The sequence below is a fragment of the Bos indicus genome, chromosome 8 (genome assembly GCF_029378745.1).
Source record: "Bos indicus isolate NIAB-ARS_2022 breed Sahiwal x Tharparkar chromosome 8, NIAB-ARS_B.indTharparkar_mat_pri_1.0, whole genome shotgun sequence".
In the NCBI taxonomy this organism is placed as follows: domain Eukaryota; kingdom Metazoa; phylum Chordata; class Mammalia; order Artiodactyla; family Bovidae; genus Bos; species Bos indicus.
The window spans coordinates 73,911,770-73,931,666 of NC_091767.1; the positions used below are offsets into that span (position 1 = coordinate 73,911,770).

At 42.5% G+C, this 19,897-nt stretch overlaps 1 protein-coding gene across 9 annotated transcripts in view; it reads right to left on the reverse strand.

Annotated features, from left to right (window-relative positions):
• The window catches only part of ADRA1A (adrenoceptor alpha 1A), a 112,590-nt gene that overhangs the window by 5,327 nt on the left and 87,366 nt on the right, over positions 1 to 19,897 (reverse strand). For 5 of the 9 annotated variants that reach the window (XM_070794954.1, XM_070794951.1, XM_070794953.1 and 2 more), the window contains exons 3-4: positions 1,597 to 1,982; positions 143 to 252 (exon numbers count right to left, since the gene is read on the reverse strand). In XM_070794954.1, the coding sequence (XP_070651055.1) occupies positions 143 to 252; positions 1,597 to 1,982 (496 nt within the window). Of the gene's footprint in view, positions 1 to 142; positions 253 to 1,452; positions 1,983 to 19,897 lie in introns of all 9 variants that reach the window. The other 4 variants (XM_070794960.1, XM_070794958.1, XM_070794959.1 and 1 more) reach the window with 2 other exon arrangements.

Below are 19,897 nucleotides of genomic sequence, written 5' to 3' on the forward strand. Positions count from 1 at the left end.
GTTTTAGACCAGTGATTCTAGTCAAGCATTATTTCAAAAACATAAATCTTGTAAATTCCTATTGTGGAATGTGAAAATACTTTAGTTTTTACAGATTGTCACCATCTGTATCTTTGTAATATATTGAATTTATGAGGCTTACCAACTTTGATATTCAGAAGCAAAAAACAGCTCCTCCCCCAAGTTCTTGTAAAAAGTGGGAACAGGTTCAATAAATGGGCAACTGGATCTTTTCTCAGCATAAACAGGCTTCTGTCAAAAACAATTTGCAAACTTCTGTTTTTGATGGGCTTAAAGTGACCAGAAAGCATTTTCCTAAGTGTATCTTTCAGAGTTCAGGAAGGAGGTACTTGAATCATCAGGCTCATTCTGGCATGTTCCATGCGCCCTGGGGACCATGGACCTTACTCATTATGCAGCAGTGAAGCAGCTGAGAAAAAACGGCAGTGGTGATATGCCATTCAAAATATTATATGCCCTGGATTTTCATAATGGAATTCTGGAAAAGGTAAGTGATTTGCCAAGAAAAGCCTTTCTATGCCATGTTGAAAAGGCTGTGGAGTAATTTTGCAGCCTCTATCTTAGCTTGAAAGTAGCACCCACCCCACCCCAAACTCTTGATCTTTAAATATGTTACACAAGAAGCCTTCCTCCACCTGATCTTGGAACCACTTAATGGAATTCTGTCCATAGAATTTGAAGAACTGACTCTCATCCTTACTGTCTTCCACTAGGAAAAGCCATCCTTTTCCCAACTGGTTCTTTCAACACTCTCTATACCCAAGTGCAGATGACCATTGGCATAATGAGTACCCCTCACCCTCATCCTTAGGGAATTGGGAGCAGTATCCTGTCAAGCAGCAGCAAAAGGTAAATAAAATCTCACTGTCAAATTTCACCCAAACTGAGAAAGGGTGGACTGTAAAACTTGCTCTAAAAATAATGCGTCTGGATATTGGCCACCATCTTAAGGCTCTTCCTCTCCAGGCCTTCTCTCCATAAAAATCCAACGTGGCTTTCAGCAAGTTTAGCCTGGAAATAAAATCCCCTCACTCCATCAAGAAATAGCTCCAAACTTAGAGTGCATGCTCAAAATATTCATGATGAAATCATAATCCTATATTTATCGTCTTTTGGATTGTGTATGAAATTCTGTTTCCCATGGTGTTTGTCGTTGAAAGGGACAGGCGTAGAAAGCAGGCTCAGAGAATGACCCAGAGAGCATTAGCCTCAAGGAAATGCTGTTTCTCATCATAGTGAACTGGATGGTGGTAGGACATCCTCTCTCGTCTCTAAGCCCTACCTCTGCCCCAGAGTCAGCTCTCCTCCCCAGCCCATTCCCAGATGGTCCCTGGTTTACTGGCTGTGTCTCAGCATCCACGGAACGTGAACTGGCCTTCCCAGAAGGAAGTGGAGAGTGGGTGCCTAAGATCACCCTCCCATCCTTCTGACCTTTCCTGTCCTTTAGACTTCCTCCCCATTTTCACTGAGGGAGATGGTGTGGATCTTAATGGTCGGAATCTGATGATTCTCTCCATGACTGGGGGTCGAGGGCCCCAGGCAACAGCACACTTGCAAAAAGCTTTTACTTCTCACCCGGGCAGTGGTGCAGGCTGATGGGTCTCTGGCCACCGCCATCCTGGCAGATCCGCGGGGTAGGGAAGAGAAAATTTTCCATTCACAGACCCCATCCGTCTTGGAGATCTTATAGAAGGTCTCTGCAGATCCCACCGGAATGCGAACCAGGTCCTTGTGCTGTCCCTCCAGGACGTGGCTGGGTGCGTGCAGCGTGTAGCCCAGGGTGTGTTTGGAGGACTGCTTTCGTCGCAGACACTGGATTCTCAAGACATTCTGAAAGGCCTTTTTAAACTCTTGACTGGAGCATGGGTATATAATGGGGTTGATGCAGCTGTTTAGGTAACCGAGCCAAAATGCTATTTTAAAAACGGTTTCTGAGGGCCTGAAATCAGGAAAGAAAGACCCTGGAAGAAAACACAAGAGATTCATACGTGTTATTTGCAAGTCAATGGGCCACTTGGCTAGGAAAATAAAGCAAACCCTCCAACAAACACCTTTATCGGATCTCGAAAAAGCTCCAAATGATCCCAAATGCATCTGAGTTTTCAGATTTGACTGATCACATCCTTGATAATATCCTCAAAAGCCATTCACACTTGGCTTTTGATATTGCTCCAAATGAGCAATATCGTTTACGGGAAAAGACCCAAAGGATAGGGCTGCACTGGTTCTTAGTGATGAAATATCACTTGATGTCCACTAGGAAGCTTTAAATCATGAAAACATGAGATGGAGCCTGAGTCTATATATGCAAATTGTTTTGCTTGAATTTAAAACTAAGTTGAAATTCATCCAAACATTCATATTAAAATAAGATCACCTGAATTGTTCTTTTGTTTTTTGATGCAGTATTATACGGGCTTCCCAGGTGGCGCTAGTGGTAAAGAACCTGTCTGCCAAAGCAGGAGACATAAGAGGAAGAAGGCATGGCAATCCAATCCAGTATCCTTGCGTGGAGAATCCCACAGACAGGGGAGCCTGGCAAACTACAGTCCATAGGGTCGCAAAGAGTCGGATATGAGTGAGCAACTGAGCATACATGCAGTATATTATACAAGTACAGCCTAAATATTAATAATTTGAATCTTTTTCTCTCCTGAATGTTGGAGAAGTATTTTCTAATGAGAATCTCAAATTTACAAACTATTGGCCTTGTCAACTTTGACCAGTGATTTTTTTCTCTGACGATGCCTTTTGACATTGCAGTATACTCACCTGCTCAAAATGCTCCAATAGCAGCCAAATGCTTCTTAAGAGCTTGACATGCAGGGTCTTTTCCAGTGCTAAACCTACTCTAGCTTTCTAACATTAATACTTCCACTGTAAACAGACACACTACAAAATTTTCTCCAAGTCACTGCTCATTTTTTTTGGGTCCAGATGTCCAAAATGACCTTTACTGTCCTCTTTACCTACTCAAGTCATCCTTTAACTTACCCAGCAGGAATCAAGTTTCAGGTCTCTTTACGTCTTACATAATAACTATCCCATAGCTCCTGGATGCAAAATGGCAAAACCAAGTTATCTTAAAGTGGGAACAGTGTTAAAGTGTTAGTCGCTCAGTCGTATCCTACTGTTTGTGATCTCACAGATTGTAGCCCACCAGGATCCTCTGTCCATGGAATTCTCCAGGCAAGAATACTAGAGTGGGGGCTGCCATTTCCTTCTCCAGGGGATCTTCCTGACCCTGGGATTGAACCAGTGTCTTCTGCATTGCAGGCAGATTCTTTACCACCTGAGCCACCAGGGAAGCGCCGTGCGAACAGTCTTAGAGGTTATTTTATTCAATTACTCAATTTCCAAATGAAAAAAACAATGATTAAGGTGGTTGTCACAAACTTAATAGCTATGTACTAATACAGTGATAGATAAAGAGATATAGAACTGCTAGCCCAGTGTTATTTATTTTCTGCACAATTTTTTTCTTTTGCTTCAGCCTCATAAAGATCTTGATTTTATGTCTTTCTTTTTCTCTCTGCTCTAGAGATCCATCAGAGTCATGACAAACTGATGGATAGGCTTAGAAATCTACTCTGGCAAACAGTGCCCTGAAATTTAGTGGAGAATCTCATAAATATAAACAAAGAGTAAAGTTAAATATTGCAGAACCAAAGAAGGCAAAATGGTACAATGATTGATGAGAGTATTTTTTGTCTCTGAAGCATATTCCCTGTTAAATTCAATGTGTCTCAAAGAAATTAAAACACATACAGGCACATACAGAGATGATGGTTGTTAAGTGGGAAAGTATTATTCTTTATCTCCAAAGCTTTTAACATTTTCCTATAGTTATAATACAATGTACTCATATTGAGTGTCTGGTTTGAGCCAGGTTCTGTACTAAACAGTCTACATAAATTTAATCACCTCTGAAACTCCAGTGCTTTGGCCACCTCATGCGAAGAGTTGACTCTTTAGAAAAGACGCTGATGCTGGGAGGGATTGGGGGCAGGAGGAGAAGGACACGACAGAGGATGAGATGGCTGGATGGCATCACCGACTCGATGGATGTGAGTTTGAGTGAACTCCAGGAGTTGGTGATGGACAGGGAGGCCTGGCGTGCTGCAATTCATGGGGTTGCAAAGAGTCGGACACGACTGAGCGACTGAACTGAACTGAACTGAGTAACATCAAGAGTCATATGATTCCTACTGTATAGCACAGGGAAGTCTACTTAACACTCTGTATGGGAAAATACCTATATGGGAAAAGAATTTACATAAGAGTGGATCTATGTAAAACTGATTCACTTTGCTGTACATTTGAAACTAACACACTATAAATCAACTGTTAATGTATTCTAATAAAAATAAAAGTTATATGATTCATATCAACATCCCCATTTTACAAATTAAGAAACTGTGATTTAATGAGATAGAATAATTCAACTAAAGTCACACAGGCAGAGGGTTAGCTGGGATTTGAAACTGGGAAGTCTGACTTTAGGGCCTATGTTCCTTTATCATATCTGAAAATACATTAGAATAATGCATATCTAGAGAATGAGGATGATGTATGGAGAATGATAAATGGTACAGTTGAGGGAATTAAACTAGAAAGATGGTTTCTCAAACTTAATCGTAGAGGTGAAAAAAGCAGCTAATATGAACATGAATGGTGATTCTTATGAATGTGGTCAGTTCCAGAAAAATCCATCTTAATTATGATGCCTATATGTTGTTCCATATTTCTTCCAAATAGCAACAGTGATAGGATTAAGGGGACTCTCTTCTCAAGGCAGGCCTTGGGTTGGGCTTAATTAGGATATATGAGCAGGGCATGCCTGAAATTACCTTGTCTGGGAATTTCACTCTTCTGTAAATCAGCTAGAGAGGGGAGTATGTGTCCCTTATTTGAAGAATTTAAGTTAAGAGAAAAATTAAAAAATATATGTGAATTCTGAACGCTAATGCTAGTGAGATGATTTCAGATCCTTGGAGTTTCCCATAATTTCTTCAGGGACACTCTTTGTATTCACAGAGTCCTGTTCTGCATTAAGACATCTCAACATTTCCTTTCAGTCCATTTCCTCCTATTCCTCTTCCCTCCTTTGAAGTCTCTTTACAAAGCCAGGCTACTCTGGCCTTCCTGTTATGTCCACAGCTTCAGAGATAAATATCAGTCCTTTCCTTCAGGTGCCCTGCTCAAAATACCCATTTCCTGGTGGCAGCTGAGGCATAGGATGACAAAGGAGAAAGTATAAATGTGTTAGTTTCTTAGTCACGTCCGACTCTTTGCGACCCCATGGACTGAAGCCCACCAGGCTCCTCTGTCCATGGAATTCTTCAGGCAAGGATACTGGAGCAGGTAGCCATTCCTTTCACCAGGGCATCTTCCTGACCCAGGAATTGAACCCAGATCTCCCACATGGCAGCCTGATTCTTTACCATCTGAGCCACCAGGGAAACCCATAGGATGAGAAAGGAGATGGTTAAAATGAATTTATACCTAGATTTTAAAGACAGTCGTGTTTTAACCCTGCAGAAATAGTCTTGCTAATTATAGCAAATCTCTTGATATTGGCTTTTAAGACAGTGAATGGGAGATTCTTCTGGATCAGAGGCTCTCCCATAAATGAACCACTTGGTTTATCCCATCAGGTGTGTGACAACACCTAGATGTGTCTAAACCTAGCACAATGTGCCCATGCCCAATCTGACAACTCCACAGAGGCAGGTCACGGGACCCATTTCTCCTCCCTGCAGTCTTTCATCCTCCCTTTCAGGTGATTGTCTTTTGGTAGCTTCCAACTGGGGTTTTAGAAAAGGCAGAGGAACCAGAGATCAAATTGCCAACATCCGCTGGATCAAAAGCAAGAGAGTTCCAGAAAAATATCTATTTCTGCTTTAATGACTATGCCAAAGCCTTTGACTGTGTGGATCACAATAAACTGTGGAAAATTCTGAAAGAGATGGGAATACCAGACCACCTGACCTGCCTCTTGAGAAATCTATATGCAGGTCAGGAAGAAACAGTTAGAACTGGACATGGAAGAACAGACTGATTCCAAATTGGGAGAGGACTATGTCAAGGCTGTATATTGTCACATTGCTTATTTAACTTATGTGCAGAGTACATCATCAGAAATGCTGGGCTGGATGAAGCACAAGCTGGAATCAAGATCGCTGGGAGAAATACCAATAACCTCAGATATGCAGATGACCCCACCCATATGGCAGAAAGTGAAGAAAAACTAAAGAGCTTCTTGATGAAAGTGAAAGAGGAAAGTGAAAATGTTGACTTTAAACTCAACATTCATAAAAATAAGATCATGGCATCTGATCCCATCACTTCATGGCAAATAGGTGGGTAAACAGTGGAAACAGTGGCTGACTTTTATTTTTTTGGGGCTCCAAAATCACTGCAGATGGTGACTGCAGCCATGAAATTAAAAGACGCTTACTCCTTGGAAGGAAAGCTATGACCAACCTAGACAGCATATTAAAAAGCAGAGACATTACTTTGCCAAAAAAGGTCTGTCTAGTCATGGCTATGGTTTTTCCAGTGGTCATGTGTGGATGTGAGAGTTGGACTATAAAGAAAGCTGATCGCCGAAGAATTGATGCTTTTGAACTGTGGTGTTGGAGAAGACTCTTGAGAATCCCTTGGATTGCAGAGAGAGCCAACCAGTCCATCCTAAAGGAGATCAGTCCTGGGTGTTCATTGGAAGGACTGATGTTGAGGCTGAAACTCCAATACTTTGGCCACCTGATGCGAAGAGCTGACTCATTTGAAAAGACCCTGATGCTGGGAAAGATTGAGGACGGGAGGAGAAGGGGATGACAGAGGATGAGATGGTTGGATGGCATCACCGACTCAATGGACATGAGTTTAGGTAGACTCCAGGAGTTGATGGTGGACAAGGAGGCCTGGCGTGCTGCACTTCATGGGGTTGCAAAGAGTCAGACACAACTGAGCGACTGAACTGAACTGAACTGGGGTTCGGAGAGAGACTCCTAACTGTATTTCCTTCAAATGCTTTCCAAAAGTTAAAAGAAGACAGTACAGGGCTTCTTTCCAAACTTCTTCATATTATTCACATCTTTTTTAAAAATTGCACTTATTTATTTATTTGGCTGTGTTGAGTCTTAGTTATGGTGCTCAGGATCTTCATTGCATTATGTGGGATCTTTCGTTGCACCCCATGGACTCTCTAGTTGTGGCACATGGGCTTAGTTGCCCCAAAGGCATGTGGTATCTTAGTTTCCTGACCAGGGATCCAACCTGAGTCTCCTGTGTTGTTAGGCAGATTCTTAGCCACTGGACCACAGGGAAGTCCCTTATTCACATCTTTGGATCTCTTTCTTCCCTTCATTTTTCCTCTCTAGGAAGAGAAGATTGAGCTGTCATCAGGCTTGGAAAAGAGCTGTTGTTTCGTGGTCCCCATCAGGGTGCTCTCATCTCAGGATCCCTTCTTCTGCTCAAAGCTTTCTGCTCAGGCATCATCTTTTCTGAATTTCTCACAATTTCTTTTCCCAACCTCACTTTCTTCTCGATGATGATGATATTTTTTAGATCAGGAAGCTTGATCATGATTCTCTTTGTTGTCTACCCATCATGGCATGGAGCACCAGGATTGAATCTGCCTGGTTTAGGAACAGACATCTCTGGACCCAGTCACTAGGATGAAAACTCCCTTTTAGCAGGAACCGTGTCAGTTCTTGCTCATAGAGCTCCAGAACCCAGCACAATGCTGGTGTTTCAAAGTTCTTGTTTAGTCACTAAACTGTGTCCAACTCTTTGCAACTCCATGAACTGTAGCCCACCTGGCTCCTCTGTCCATGGGATTCCCTAGGCAAGAACACTGGAGTGGGTTGCCATTTCTCCCTCCAGGGGATCTTCCCCACCCAGGGATCGAATCAGTGCCTCTTGCATTGTCAGGTGGATTCTTTACCACAGAACCACTGAGGAAAGCATCCTCCTAATTTTTGCTGAATGAATGGCTGAATGAATTTCTTGACTGACTGAATAATCCTCCCTGTCTCCCCTATCACTGCTTCATAGTGTGGCCTGGCTTCTTCTCTGCCTCACAGCCATAGCCCTTATTTCTCATCATGCCCCTGCCTTCCTTCTGTTGTCTCTTTCATTTTGGCAGAGTTTCTGCTCAAAACTCTGGTGTTCTTTGGGCTGTCCTTACACTATCTGATTTGTGTGTTCATCACTCAGTCGTGTCCAACTCTTTGCAACTGCATGAACTGTAGCCCACCAGACTCCTCTGTCCATGGGATTCTCCAGGCAAGAATACTGGAGCGGTTTGTCATGGCTTTCTCCACTATCTGCTTTACCTTACTGCAATTAACTGGTATCTAATACTCTAATTTTTCTCACCATGCTCCACAGGAGGAGCCAGACATTTGAATTACCCATAAGAACACGGGGTCTTCTATTTCTCTTGTCATCATAGGTATACTGGGCACTTCAACAATTTTTGTTCAGATTCTGCTGCAAGAAACACAAACAGCTTCCGGCTTAATTCCCGGAACTCCTCCCCCTGCAGGTCGGGTCATCCCTTGCATGTGAATTTGCTTCACTGAATTCCCGAACTTTGGAAAATCCCCAAGCCTCTAGAGACTCTTTCATGCACTGACTTTCCTCCATGATTAGGTCCTGCTGCAGAATTTCTGACTATTTTCGGGTTCATCCAAACACTCTGGTTGACTAAAACTTGGCCAGACTGAGACGGGAAGAGCCTGAGTTTATCCCCTCAACACCATCTACATCTTCACCCTTGGAGATTCACTATCCTCCTTTCCATTGTCGAGGGCTCTAGATACCAAGGAGAAATAGAAACTGACGATTTCAAATGATGCACTTAAGTCTCACTCGATGTCCTCTCCATTGGAAGCATTTCGCTTTTGGTTTCTGATCTGGGGCTCATCTGTAGGCTTATTGTGGAAGATACCAGGACCCATCCCAGTGAAGGCTACACTATAGTCACATTTTAGCTACAAAGTTACAGCAGTTTGTTCTCAATGGTCCCCATAGAAAGAAAACTATTTTCCTGCCAATACTGGCCTCCTAAGTGTGTTTTATCCATCAGTGTTCCAGTTCTCTCTAAAATACATGAGGATAAAAATGCAGTTCTCAGGAGAGGGTGGGATGAACTGAAAAAGTAGCATTGACATATATACACTATCAAGTGTAAAACAGATGGCTAGTGGGAAGCTGCTGTATAGCACAGGGAACCCAGCCTGGTGCTCTGTGATGACCTAGAAGGGGTGGGATGAGGGGGGTGGGGAGAGAGAGACAGGCTCAAGAAGGAGTTTGTTGTTCAGTTGCTCAGTCTCATCCGACTCTGTGTGACCCCATGGACTGCAGTATACCAGGCTTCCCTGTCCTTCACTATCTCCCGGAATTTGCTCAAACTCGTGTCTGTTGAGTTGGTAATGCCGTCCAACCATCTCATCCTCTGTCACCCCCTTTTCCTCTTGTCCTCAGTCTTTCCCAGCATCAGAGTCATTTCCAGTGAGTCGGCTCTTCACATCAGGTGGCCAAATGAAGCTTCAGCTTCAGCATCAGTCCTTCTTATGAATATTCAAGGTTAATTTCCTTTAGGATTGACTAGTTTGAACTCTTGGCTGTCCAAGAAGGAGGGAAGATGTACATATATACATATGGCTGATTCACACTGTTGTACAGCAGTAACCAACACAACATTGTAAAGCAATTTTCCTCCAATTAAAAAATTCAAAAAACCCAGAAGTTCTCAAATTCCAACTCAGCACTGATAATTAGAAGGTGCCTTTTGAGTTCAGCTCCTGTCGAATCAGGGGGACTCAATACAGAAGTTGGAAGCCATGAGTCAGTCTTCTTGGTTCTAGCCTTCCAATTTCTACACTTAGTTTCACCTACCTGAAAACCTGACATCTTAATGACAACTTTGAGAGATATCAGGTTATGACAAGCTTTAATTAGCTGGAGTCACAGGATGTTAGAATGTGAAGAGTGGCAGAAACTAGGAAACCTAGCAGGCACTGTCAACCCCTCCACAACAGATGAAGAGTGTACGGATGAGAAGAGAAAGTGGTTTCCATAAAACTATCTGCTCATCTGTGGTCCAGAGACCCAGACTCTGCTCAGTTTCTTCCATTTCTTCTCCCGATTTGCTGGGCCATTTGGCAACCGCATGATGGCATGGGAAGTATTGATGGCGATATGTCCAACTGTGGTCATAGAATGACAACAGGTTTTGCAGAGATAATGAGAAAGAAGGGGGAGGAGAGCAGTGTCATCAATAACTACACTATTTAAAAGTTGCAATGTTCAGACACTGGAAAGGAGAACAGTGGTGATGGTCTTGGAAGGGCTCACACATTTGTGATACACTTGGAAGGGTATCACATTTTGAAAACTGGAGTTTAAATAACTTCAATTAAAAAAACATGGACACCCAAGGAGAAGCTAATGTTATGTGGCCATGGGAGAAAATAACCCTTAATTGTTTCTCTTTGTCTAACCAGCGGTCTCTCCATGTGTGTGGTATACAGTCCAGTGTGGCTGGTATGCATCCAATGAATAGGGGAGAGACACAAGCTGTTACATAAATAGGTGGCCAGTTCCCCAGGCCAAGGAGCTCCCGTGCCAAGCAGTATTCAAGCCAGATCGGTTGGCATCTTCTGGCCACGAAGACAGTTCTTGCCCCATTGAGCTAAGTTTGGGAGAAAAGCTGTTGGAATCAGAGTATAAGCACAGACTCAAGCTCTTTGTCACCCTGGAGTCCACCAGATGTTCTACCTTGGATGGCTGATTTGGCTGTGTCACAGTGACTTGCCTGAGCCCTTCTGAGGTTCATCCAGGGGCCACCCTTATGCAATTCTCAGCCAGACAAGAATCTTTAAGTTAGCTCCCTGGAATAATGGACAGAAATCTCTAAGAACACTGCCAGATTAACTGCAAACTGGAACCCTGGGCTCTCGACCCAAGATCCATGAATAGACTTCCCATGAAATGAAATGCAGTCTTTGTATGAGCAGAGATTCATTTTCTGGAGAAGAAGGCTTCAGCTTCTATCAGCTACTCACAGTGGTCTTGGAGACCCAAGGTATGGCCAAGCCTACCTCCCAGGTGCTGAGCAAAAGTGGTACCTCTGCCTGGCACACCTCACTTAGCCTATATTCGTGCATGCTCAGTCATGTTTGACTCTTTGCCACCCCATGGATGGTAGCCCACCAGGCTCCTCTGTCCATGGATTTTTCCAGGCAAAAATACTGCAATGGGTTAGCATTTCCTACTCCAGGGAATCTTTTCCATGCAGGGATTTAACCCCCGTCTCTTGCATCTCCTGCATTGGCAGGCAGATTCTTTACCACTGAGCCACCGGGGAAGCCCCCACTTAGCCTATACATCCTGATAAGAGCATCCAGCTTATAATCATGACAAAAAGATGTCAGTTCAACTCCTCTTTAGAAGGACTTGCTCTTTTCTTCTCCTAGTTAATTGGGACTTAAAATTGCCTCTAAGGACAGTCACATGATTGCTCCCTGGAAAGAGCTAACTGCTGGTCTTTTCTGAGCTTTCTGGGGTAGCTTAAATAGTAGTGTGAGGAAGGATGGCAGTGTGGGAGGGTGCAGTGAGCAGGGGAAAAGACACACACTGTGTGCAGGGTACAAATGGAACAGAACAAACCCGGAGCACTGTGGGGACCAACTGTGGATGGGAGAGTTGCCCTTTTTCTCATTTTCTGGGGACCAGAGTATATCGGCCATGGTTACTATTGTCAAGGGCTTCCCAGGTGGCGCTAGTGATAAAGAACCCGCCTGCCAATGCAGGAGACTAAGAGATGCGAGTTCAGTCCCTGAGTGGGGAAGATTCCCTGGAGGAGGAAATGGCAACCCACTCCAGAATTTTTGCCTGGGGAATCCCCGTGGACAGAGGAGCTCGGCGGGCTACAGTCCATGGGGTCACAAACAGTGGGACAAGACTGACTTAGCATGCACACTATTGTCAAGAACCACTGCTCCACCACCCCTGATGGGTAAAGAGGTCACCTGGGGAGAGGTTGTCTCATGCTTCATACTTCTGCAAGTGGAAGACATTCTTTATGGGATCCTTCTGGCTGTGTAGTGTGTAGCTCTGCAGAATCAGGGGTTTTATCCTGGATGAATCCAAGTTGCTCGAAGTAAAGCTCTTTAAATGGTGTCTCTCACCAGTTATCAAAGCCCCAAACAGCATTTCTCCTTGTAGAAAGAGCGCCGTGTCTCCCAGAACATGCATGCTTATCTCAAGATAACTCAGGAAAGAATGACCAGCTAGACCAGAGCTAGACTCATCAGGTACATTTCCCTCAAAAATCTCCTTGTTATTGTCTGTTTAAAATTAATACATAATCTAAGCACTTTCAACAGATGGCAAGACTTTTTCTTCTCCTTTACTTAGTGAAATATATTTTGATTCAGGAAAACAATAGTAATTAAGTCATCATGTTCTGGCTTTTAAATAATTATTTATTTATTTATTTTTGGCTATGCTGGGTCTTCATTGCTGCATGGGGTTTTCTCTAGTTGCGGTGACCATGGCTACTCTCCAGTTGTGGTGCACAGGCTTCTTATTGCAGTGTCTTCTCTTGTCGTAGAGTATGGGCTCTAGGGCGCACAGGCTTCAGTAGTTGCGGCTCCTGGGCTCTCTGTTTTGCAAGTAAGATCATCTATACCATTTTTCTAGATTCTACATACATGTATTAAAATATATTTGTTTTTCTCTTTCTGAATTATTTCACTCTGTATGACAGACATCCATGACCTACTGTATAGCTCAGGGAATTCTACTCAATGCTCTGCAGTGACCTAAATGGGAAGGAAATCCAAAAACAGGGGTATATGTATACAGAGAGCTGATCCACTTTGCTGTGCAGTAGAAACTAATACAACATTGTAAAGCAACTACACTTCAATAAAAATTGATAAAAAAAAATCTATCTTCAACATTGCATTCAACACATTTGAGTCAGTCCTAATGAGGTGGATGAAGCTACAGCCTATTGTAAATAGTGAAGTAAGTCAGAAAGAGAAAGACATATGTTGTATATTAACACATATATATGGAATCTAGAAAGATGGTGCTGATGAACATACTTGCAGGGCAGCAATGAAGACGCAGACAGAGAATAGACTTGTGGACACAGTGGGGGAAGGAGAGGGTGGGATGAATTGAGAGAGTGGCATGGAAATGTAAACATTACCATATGTAAAACAGAGAGCCAGTGGGAATTTGCTGTGTTACACAGGGAGCTCAACCTAGTGCTCTGTGACAACCTGGAGGGATGGGATAGGTGGGAGACGGGAGGGAGGTTCAAGAGGGAGGGGACATATGGCTGTCCCCTGTGGCTGATTCATGTTGATGAATGGCAGAAACCAACACAATAGTGTAAAGCAAATATCAATAAAAAATTAAAGACAAAAGGTTGTATTGTCTATTTAGACATTTCTCCAAAGAAGACATACAGATGGCTAACAAACACATGAAAAGATGCTCAACATCACTCATTATCAGAGAAATGAAAATTAAAACCACTATGAGGTACCATTTCACGCCAGTCAGAATGGCTGCAATCCAAAAGTCTACAAGCAATAAGTGCTGGAGAGGGTGTAGAGAAAAGGGAACTCTCATACACTGTTGGTGGGAATGAAAACTAGTACAGCCACTATGGAGAACAGTGTGGAGATTCCTTAAAAAACTGGAAATAGAACTGCCTTATGATCCAGCAATCCCACTGCTGGGCATATACACTGAGGAAACCAGAAGGGAAAGAGACACGTGTACCCCAATGTTCATCGCAGCACTGTTTATGATAGCCAGGACATGGAAGCAACCTAGATGCCCATCAGCAGATGAATGGATAAGAAAGCTGTGGTACATATACACAATGGAGTATTACTCAGCCATTAAAAAGAATACATTTGAATCAATTCTAATGAGATGGATGAAACTGGAGCCTATTATACAGAGTGAAGTAAGCCAGAAAGAAAAACACCAACACAGTATACTAACGCATATATATGGAATTTAGAAAGATGGTAACAATAACCCTGTGTACGAGACAGCAAAAGAGACACTGATGTATAGATCAGTCTTATGGACTCTGTGGGAGAGGGAGAGGGTGGGGAGATTTGGGAGAATGGCATTGAAACATGTATAATATCATGTATGAAACGAGTCGCCAGTCCAGGTTTGATGCACGATATTGTATGCTTGGGGCTGGTGCACTGGGATGACCCAGAGGGAGGGTATGGGGAGGGAGGAGGGAGGAGGGTTCAGGATGGGGAACACAGATATACCTGTGGCAGATTCATTTTGATATTTGGCAAAACTAATACAATATTGTAAAGTTTAAAAATAAAATAAAATTAAAAAAAAAAAAAGAAAAAAGGTTGTATTCAAAATCCAGCTCATCAAGCCCCTCCTTCTTCATAGTCTCACCTGTCTTCTCACCATCTCCCCTAATGGGCCAATCTAATAGCACTCATCACCATCTTCTATACTTATTCTTTTTTTTTTGTCCCTTTCCTTGAATATGAACTCCTCAAAGGCATAGGTTTTTATCTTTACATTTCACGGCTAAGTCCTCAATGCCAACAGTTTGTAGGCTCACAACAAATATATGTTGAATAGATAAGGCATTCAATCTTAATTTTCAGTGTCTCTTTAAGGACACATACTTCTTATCCTTCATTTAATCTCCATCAGTGTCGAATGCATCCTCGATAAATGTGTATGGAATCAATGGATGACATTTGCCAATGGAAGAAAATGACATTTTGAATAAAACTTGAGCTTCAACTACTTACAGCTGGAAATAACGCTTTTAAATGGAGAAAGAGAGCCTGTCTTAACTCACATTCCAACACTTTATATCTTCCCGATCTTCAAGACACTTATATTTACATGAAAATAAAACCATTCTACAAATAATTGGATACAGCTAAGTTGCAGGCACTTCATAAAATGATTACTTCCAGTACTTATAAAGACATTTTATAGGGTCCTGTAGGAAAGGTTGGAGCCTGTAATTAAGATGTGATAATCATCAGCAGCCTCTCATATTTGTGGGGTATGACTCCAAGGCCAAACACTACAAATCCAAAGCAGTGACAGAAACAACCAAAATCGGTCACCCAAGGAGGAAGCACAGGAGCTTATTGGGGTGGTGTCTCTTCACTCTCAGCTTATAGGCTACGGCAGGCTCCATTCCATCAGGGACATGGGAGCTGGCTGGCGGTTACATAGTAAGAGGTGGACAGGGGAGCCGGCAAGGACTGACAGCAAAGCAGTAGAATCTGGGGACTTCCCTGGTAATCTGGTGGATAAGAATCTGCCTGCTAGTGCAGGAGACACAGGTTCGATACTTGGCCAGGAAGATCCCATATGCCTCACAGCAACTAAGCCCATGCGACACAACTACTGAAGTCTGTGCACCTAGAGCCCATGCTCCGCAACAAGAGAAGCCACTGCAATGAGAAGCCCATGCATTGCAATGAAAAGTAGCCCCAATGGCCACAACTAGAGAAAGGGTGTGCACAGTAATGAAGACCCAGCACACACACACACACACACACACAAAGATATGGAATCTTTAGACAAGTCCCTACTTGGAAATGACAACTCCAGGTCCTCTCACTGGCCACCAGGTCACTCAGAGGCATGTCCACTAATACTGTAGCCATCCTCCATGAGTATCATCTAACTCTGCTCAAGGTAGAATATGACTAGCACTTTGGTCTCCACCCGTAGCTCCTGCATGTTCCCCTCCACTGCCTGGGCTATGACAGGGATGTAGGTGGTCTTTGAAGCCCCTGCTACTGCTTCCAGCCCTAGACTCAAGCTGGGCCAGGCCAGCAGAGTGCCTGACCTTCATCCAGAGTGGATGGTAGTCAAACTGACATAACATATATGCATAGGCATTTTGATAGCTTATTTTCCAAAATAAAAAGTGATTTCACAGAACCTATTATATGGCTTCTAAACACAGCTAGAAAAAAACAACTTTAAAATGCAGGAAAACTTTACTTTTTCCTGGGAAACTTTACTTTTTAATTTAAAAAGGCAATAGAGTATGACACTGCTTTGATTAGAGATCTCCTTGAAAAAAAATAACTGACCATGTCTCCATCTTTCATAATAAATGCAATATTGAGAAAGCTCAGTTTTGCTTGCAAGGGGACATGCTCATTCTTTTCAAACGTAACCCAAGCCTTTGCAGTCTTAACTGAGAACTGCCTGATACTCTAAGCGGGAAGATAGAGGTCGGGGACATTCATTCATTTCCATGGCTTCAATTTCTTTTTTGCTTTGATGAATTCTCCAATCTCCATCCTGAGACCATATCTGGCTCCTGAACTCAAGTTCTGCATACACAACTATTAACAGACATCTTTCTTTTTTGTGTGTGTGATGTGGAGCATTTTTATAGGCTTTATTGAAATTTTTTACAATGTTGCTTCTGTTTTATGTTTTGGTTTTTTGGCCATATGTAGGCATGTGGGATCTTAGCTCCCCAACCAGGGGTAAAAACTGCATCCTCTGCATTGGAAGGTCAAGTCTTAACCACTAGAGCACTAAGGAAGTCCCCAGGCATCTTTCATGGTTTTCCCAAACCATTGCATCCTTAACATAAACAAACTGAACTCATTGTTTCTCACAAAACCTACTCTTTCTTCTCTGCTCCATCCTCAGCAGATGGTGCCCCTCCTCCTGAGTTGTCCCAGCCAGACACCCACTGTCATCCTCAATTCTTCACTCTCCCAACTCTTCCATTCCATTCACTCACCCAGTGCAGACCACGGAAACTTCATTCTCCTTGTCACCATCCATCCTATTCAAGCCACCATCATTTCTAGCTAGGACCCCATATCAGCCTACTAACTAAGCTTCCTGATTCTTGTCTCACTGCCTTATAACCTACCTTCAAAGTGTAGCCAGAGAGAGTCTGAGAAAACAAACCTGATTTTATCTTCCTTGATTAAATCATCTCAGTACCTCTTCAATGAATTCAAGGTCAAGCACAAATTTTGTACTAGGACTTATTAGGTTCATGGGTCTGGGAGAGCGAAAATCCACTTTGCTAGATAACTAGTTAATAGAGTAAAATGATCCAAGTGCTCATTCAAAGTCTCTAGTTAGTACTATGTCTTGTGTGCCTGCTCAGTCTTGTCTGACTCTTTGTGACTCCATGGACTGTAGCCTACCAGGCTCCTCTGTCCATGGGATTTCCCAGGTGAGAATATTGGAATGGGTTGCCATTTCCTCCTCCAGGGGATCTTTCTGACCCAGGGATCAAACCCGTGGCTCCAGAGACTCCTGAACTGGCAGGCGAGTCTTTGCAACAGTGCCACCTAAAGTAGAAAATTATAAACAACAGGAATAATAGTGTGTAATTGTTAACTCAAGTGAGTGACAGGGCATTTTTGTTCCTGAGGATGTGGTTTGGGGTTATTGTGGTTGATACATGAAGGCTTAATCCTAAGGAGCAAAGAGATGGTGTCCAGAAGGCAGCATGCCCACTAAAACAGCTTTTCAAGGTCAAGGAACAGAAACCACTCAAGAATTTCCAGCCATTCCTGTGGTATTGATGACAATGGTTCAAATAGATTTGCAAAATCTGGAAGGCCTGAGTTGAGAATAAAGATGCCTGAAGAAATACTTAGGAATAAATCTATCTAAGGAAACAAAAGACCTATATATAGAAAACTATAAAACTCTGATGAAATAAATCAAAGATAACACAAATAGATGGAGAAATATACCATGTTCATGGATCAGAAGAATCAATATAGTGAAAATGAGTATACTACCCAAAGCAATGTATAGATTCAATGCAATCCCTATCAAGCTACCAAAGGTATTTTTCAGAGAACTAGAACAAATAATTTCACAATTTGTATGGAAATACAAAAACGCTTGAACAGCCAAAGCAATCTTGAGAAAGAAGAATCGAACTGGAGGAATCAACCTGCCTGACTTCAGACTATACTACAAAGCTACAGTCATCAAGAGAGTATGGTACTGGCACAAAGACAGAAATATAGATCAATGGAACAAAATAGAAAGACCAGAGATAAGTCCACACACCTATGGACACCTTATCTTTGACAAAGGAGGCAAGAATATACAATGGAGAAAAGACAATCTCTTTAATAAGTGCTGCTGGGAAAACTGGTCATCCACTTGTAAAAGAATGAAACTGGAACACTTTCTAACACCATATACAAAAATAAACTCAAAATGGATTAAAGGTCTAAACGTAAGACCAGAAACTATAAAACTCCTAGAGGAGAACATAGGAAAAATACTCTCTGACATAAATCACAGCAGGATCCTCTATGACCCACCTTTCAGAGTAATGGAAATAAAAGCAAAAATAAACAAATGGGACCTAATTAAACTTAAAAGCTTTGGTACAACGAAGGAAACTATAAGCCAGGTGAAAAGACAGCTTTCAGAATGGGAGAAAATAATAACAAACAAAGTAACTGACAAAGAATTAATCTCAAAAATATACAAGTAACTGCTGCAGCTCAATTCCAGAAAAACAAATGACCCAATCAAAAAATGGGCCAAAGAACTAAACAGACATTTCTCCAAAGAAGACATACAGATGGCTAACAAACACATGAAAAGATGCTCAACATCACTCATTATCAGAGAAATGCAAATCAAAACCACAATTAGGTACCATCTCACGCTGGTCAGAATGGCTGCTATCAAAAAGTCTACAAACAATAAATGCTGGAGGGGGTGCAGAGAAAAGGGAACCCTGTTACACCGTTGGTGGGAATGCTAACTAGTATAGCCACTATGGAGAACAGTGTGGAGATTCCTTAAAAAACGGGAAATAGAACTGTCATACAACCCAGCAATTCCACTGCTGGGCATACACACCAAGGAAACCAGAATTAAAAGAGACACGTGTACCCCAGTGTTCATTGCAGCACTGTTTACAATAGCCAGGACATGGAAGCAACCTAGATATCCTTCGGCAGATGAATGGATAAGAAAGCTGTGGTATACATACACAATGGACTATTACTCAGCTATTAAAAAGAATGCATTTGAGCCAGTTCTAATGAGGTAGATGAAACTGGAGCCTATTATACAGAGTGAAGTAAGTCAGAAAGAAAAACGCCAATACAGCATGAAGTGAAGTGAAGTGAAGTCGCTCAGTCGTGTCCGACTCTTAGCGACCCCATGGACTGCAGCCTACCAGGCTCCTCCATCCATGGGATTTTCCAGGCAAGAGTACTGGAGTGGGGTGCCATACGCATATATATGGAATTTAGAAAGACGGTAATGATGACCCTATATGTGAGACAGCAAAAGAGACACAGATATAAAGAACAGACTTTTGGACTCTGTGGGAGAAGGCAAGGGTGGGATGATTTGAGAGAACAGCATTGAAACATATATGTTATCATATGTGAAATAGATCGCCAGTCCAGGTCTGATGCATGAGACAGGGTGCTCAGGGCTGGTACACTGGGATGACCCTGAGGGATGGGATGGGGAGGGAGGTGGGGGAGGATTCAGGATGGGGAACACATGTACACCCATGGCTGATTCATGTCAGTGTATGGCAAAAACCACAATAATATTGTAATTAGCCTCCAATTAAAATAAATAAATAAATAAATTTTAAAAAAGATGCCTGAAGGATAAACATGGAAAATGGTGAAGAAAAAGCAAGGACATCCTACTATATAGCACATGGAACTCTGCTCAATGCTATGTGGCATCCTGGATGGGAGAGGGGTCTGGGGGAGAATGGATACATGTATACATATGGCTGAGTACCTGTGCTGTCCACCTGAAACTATTGTTAATCAGCTAT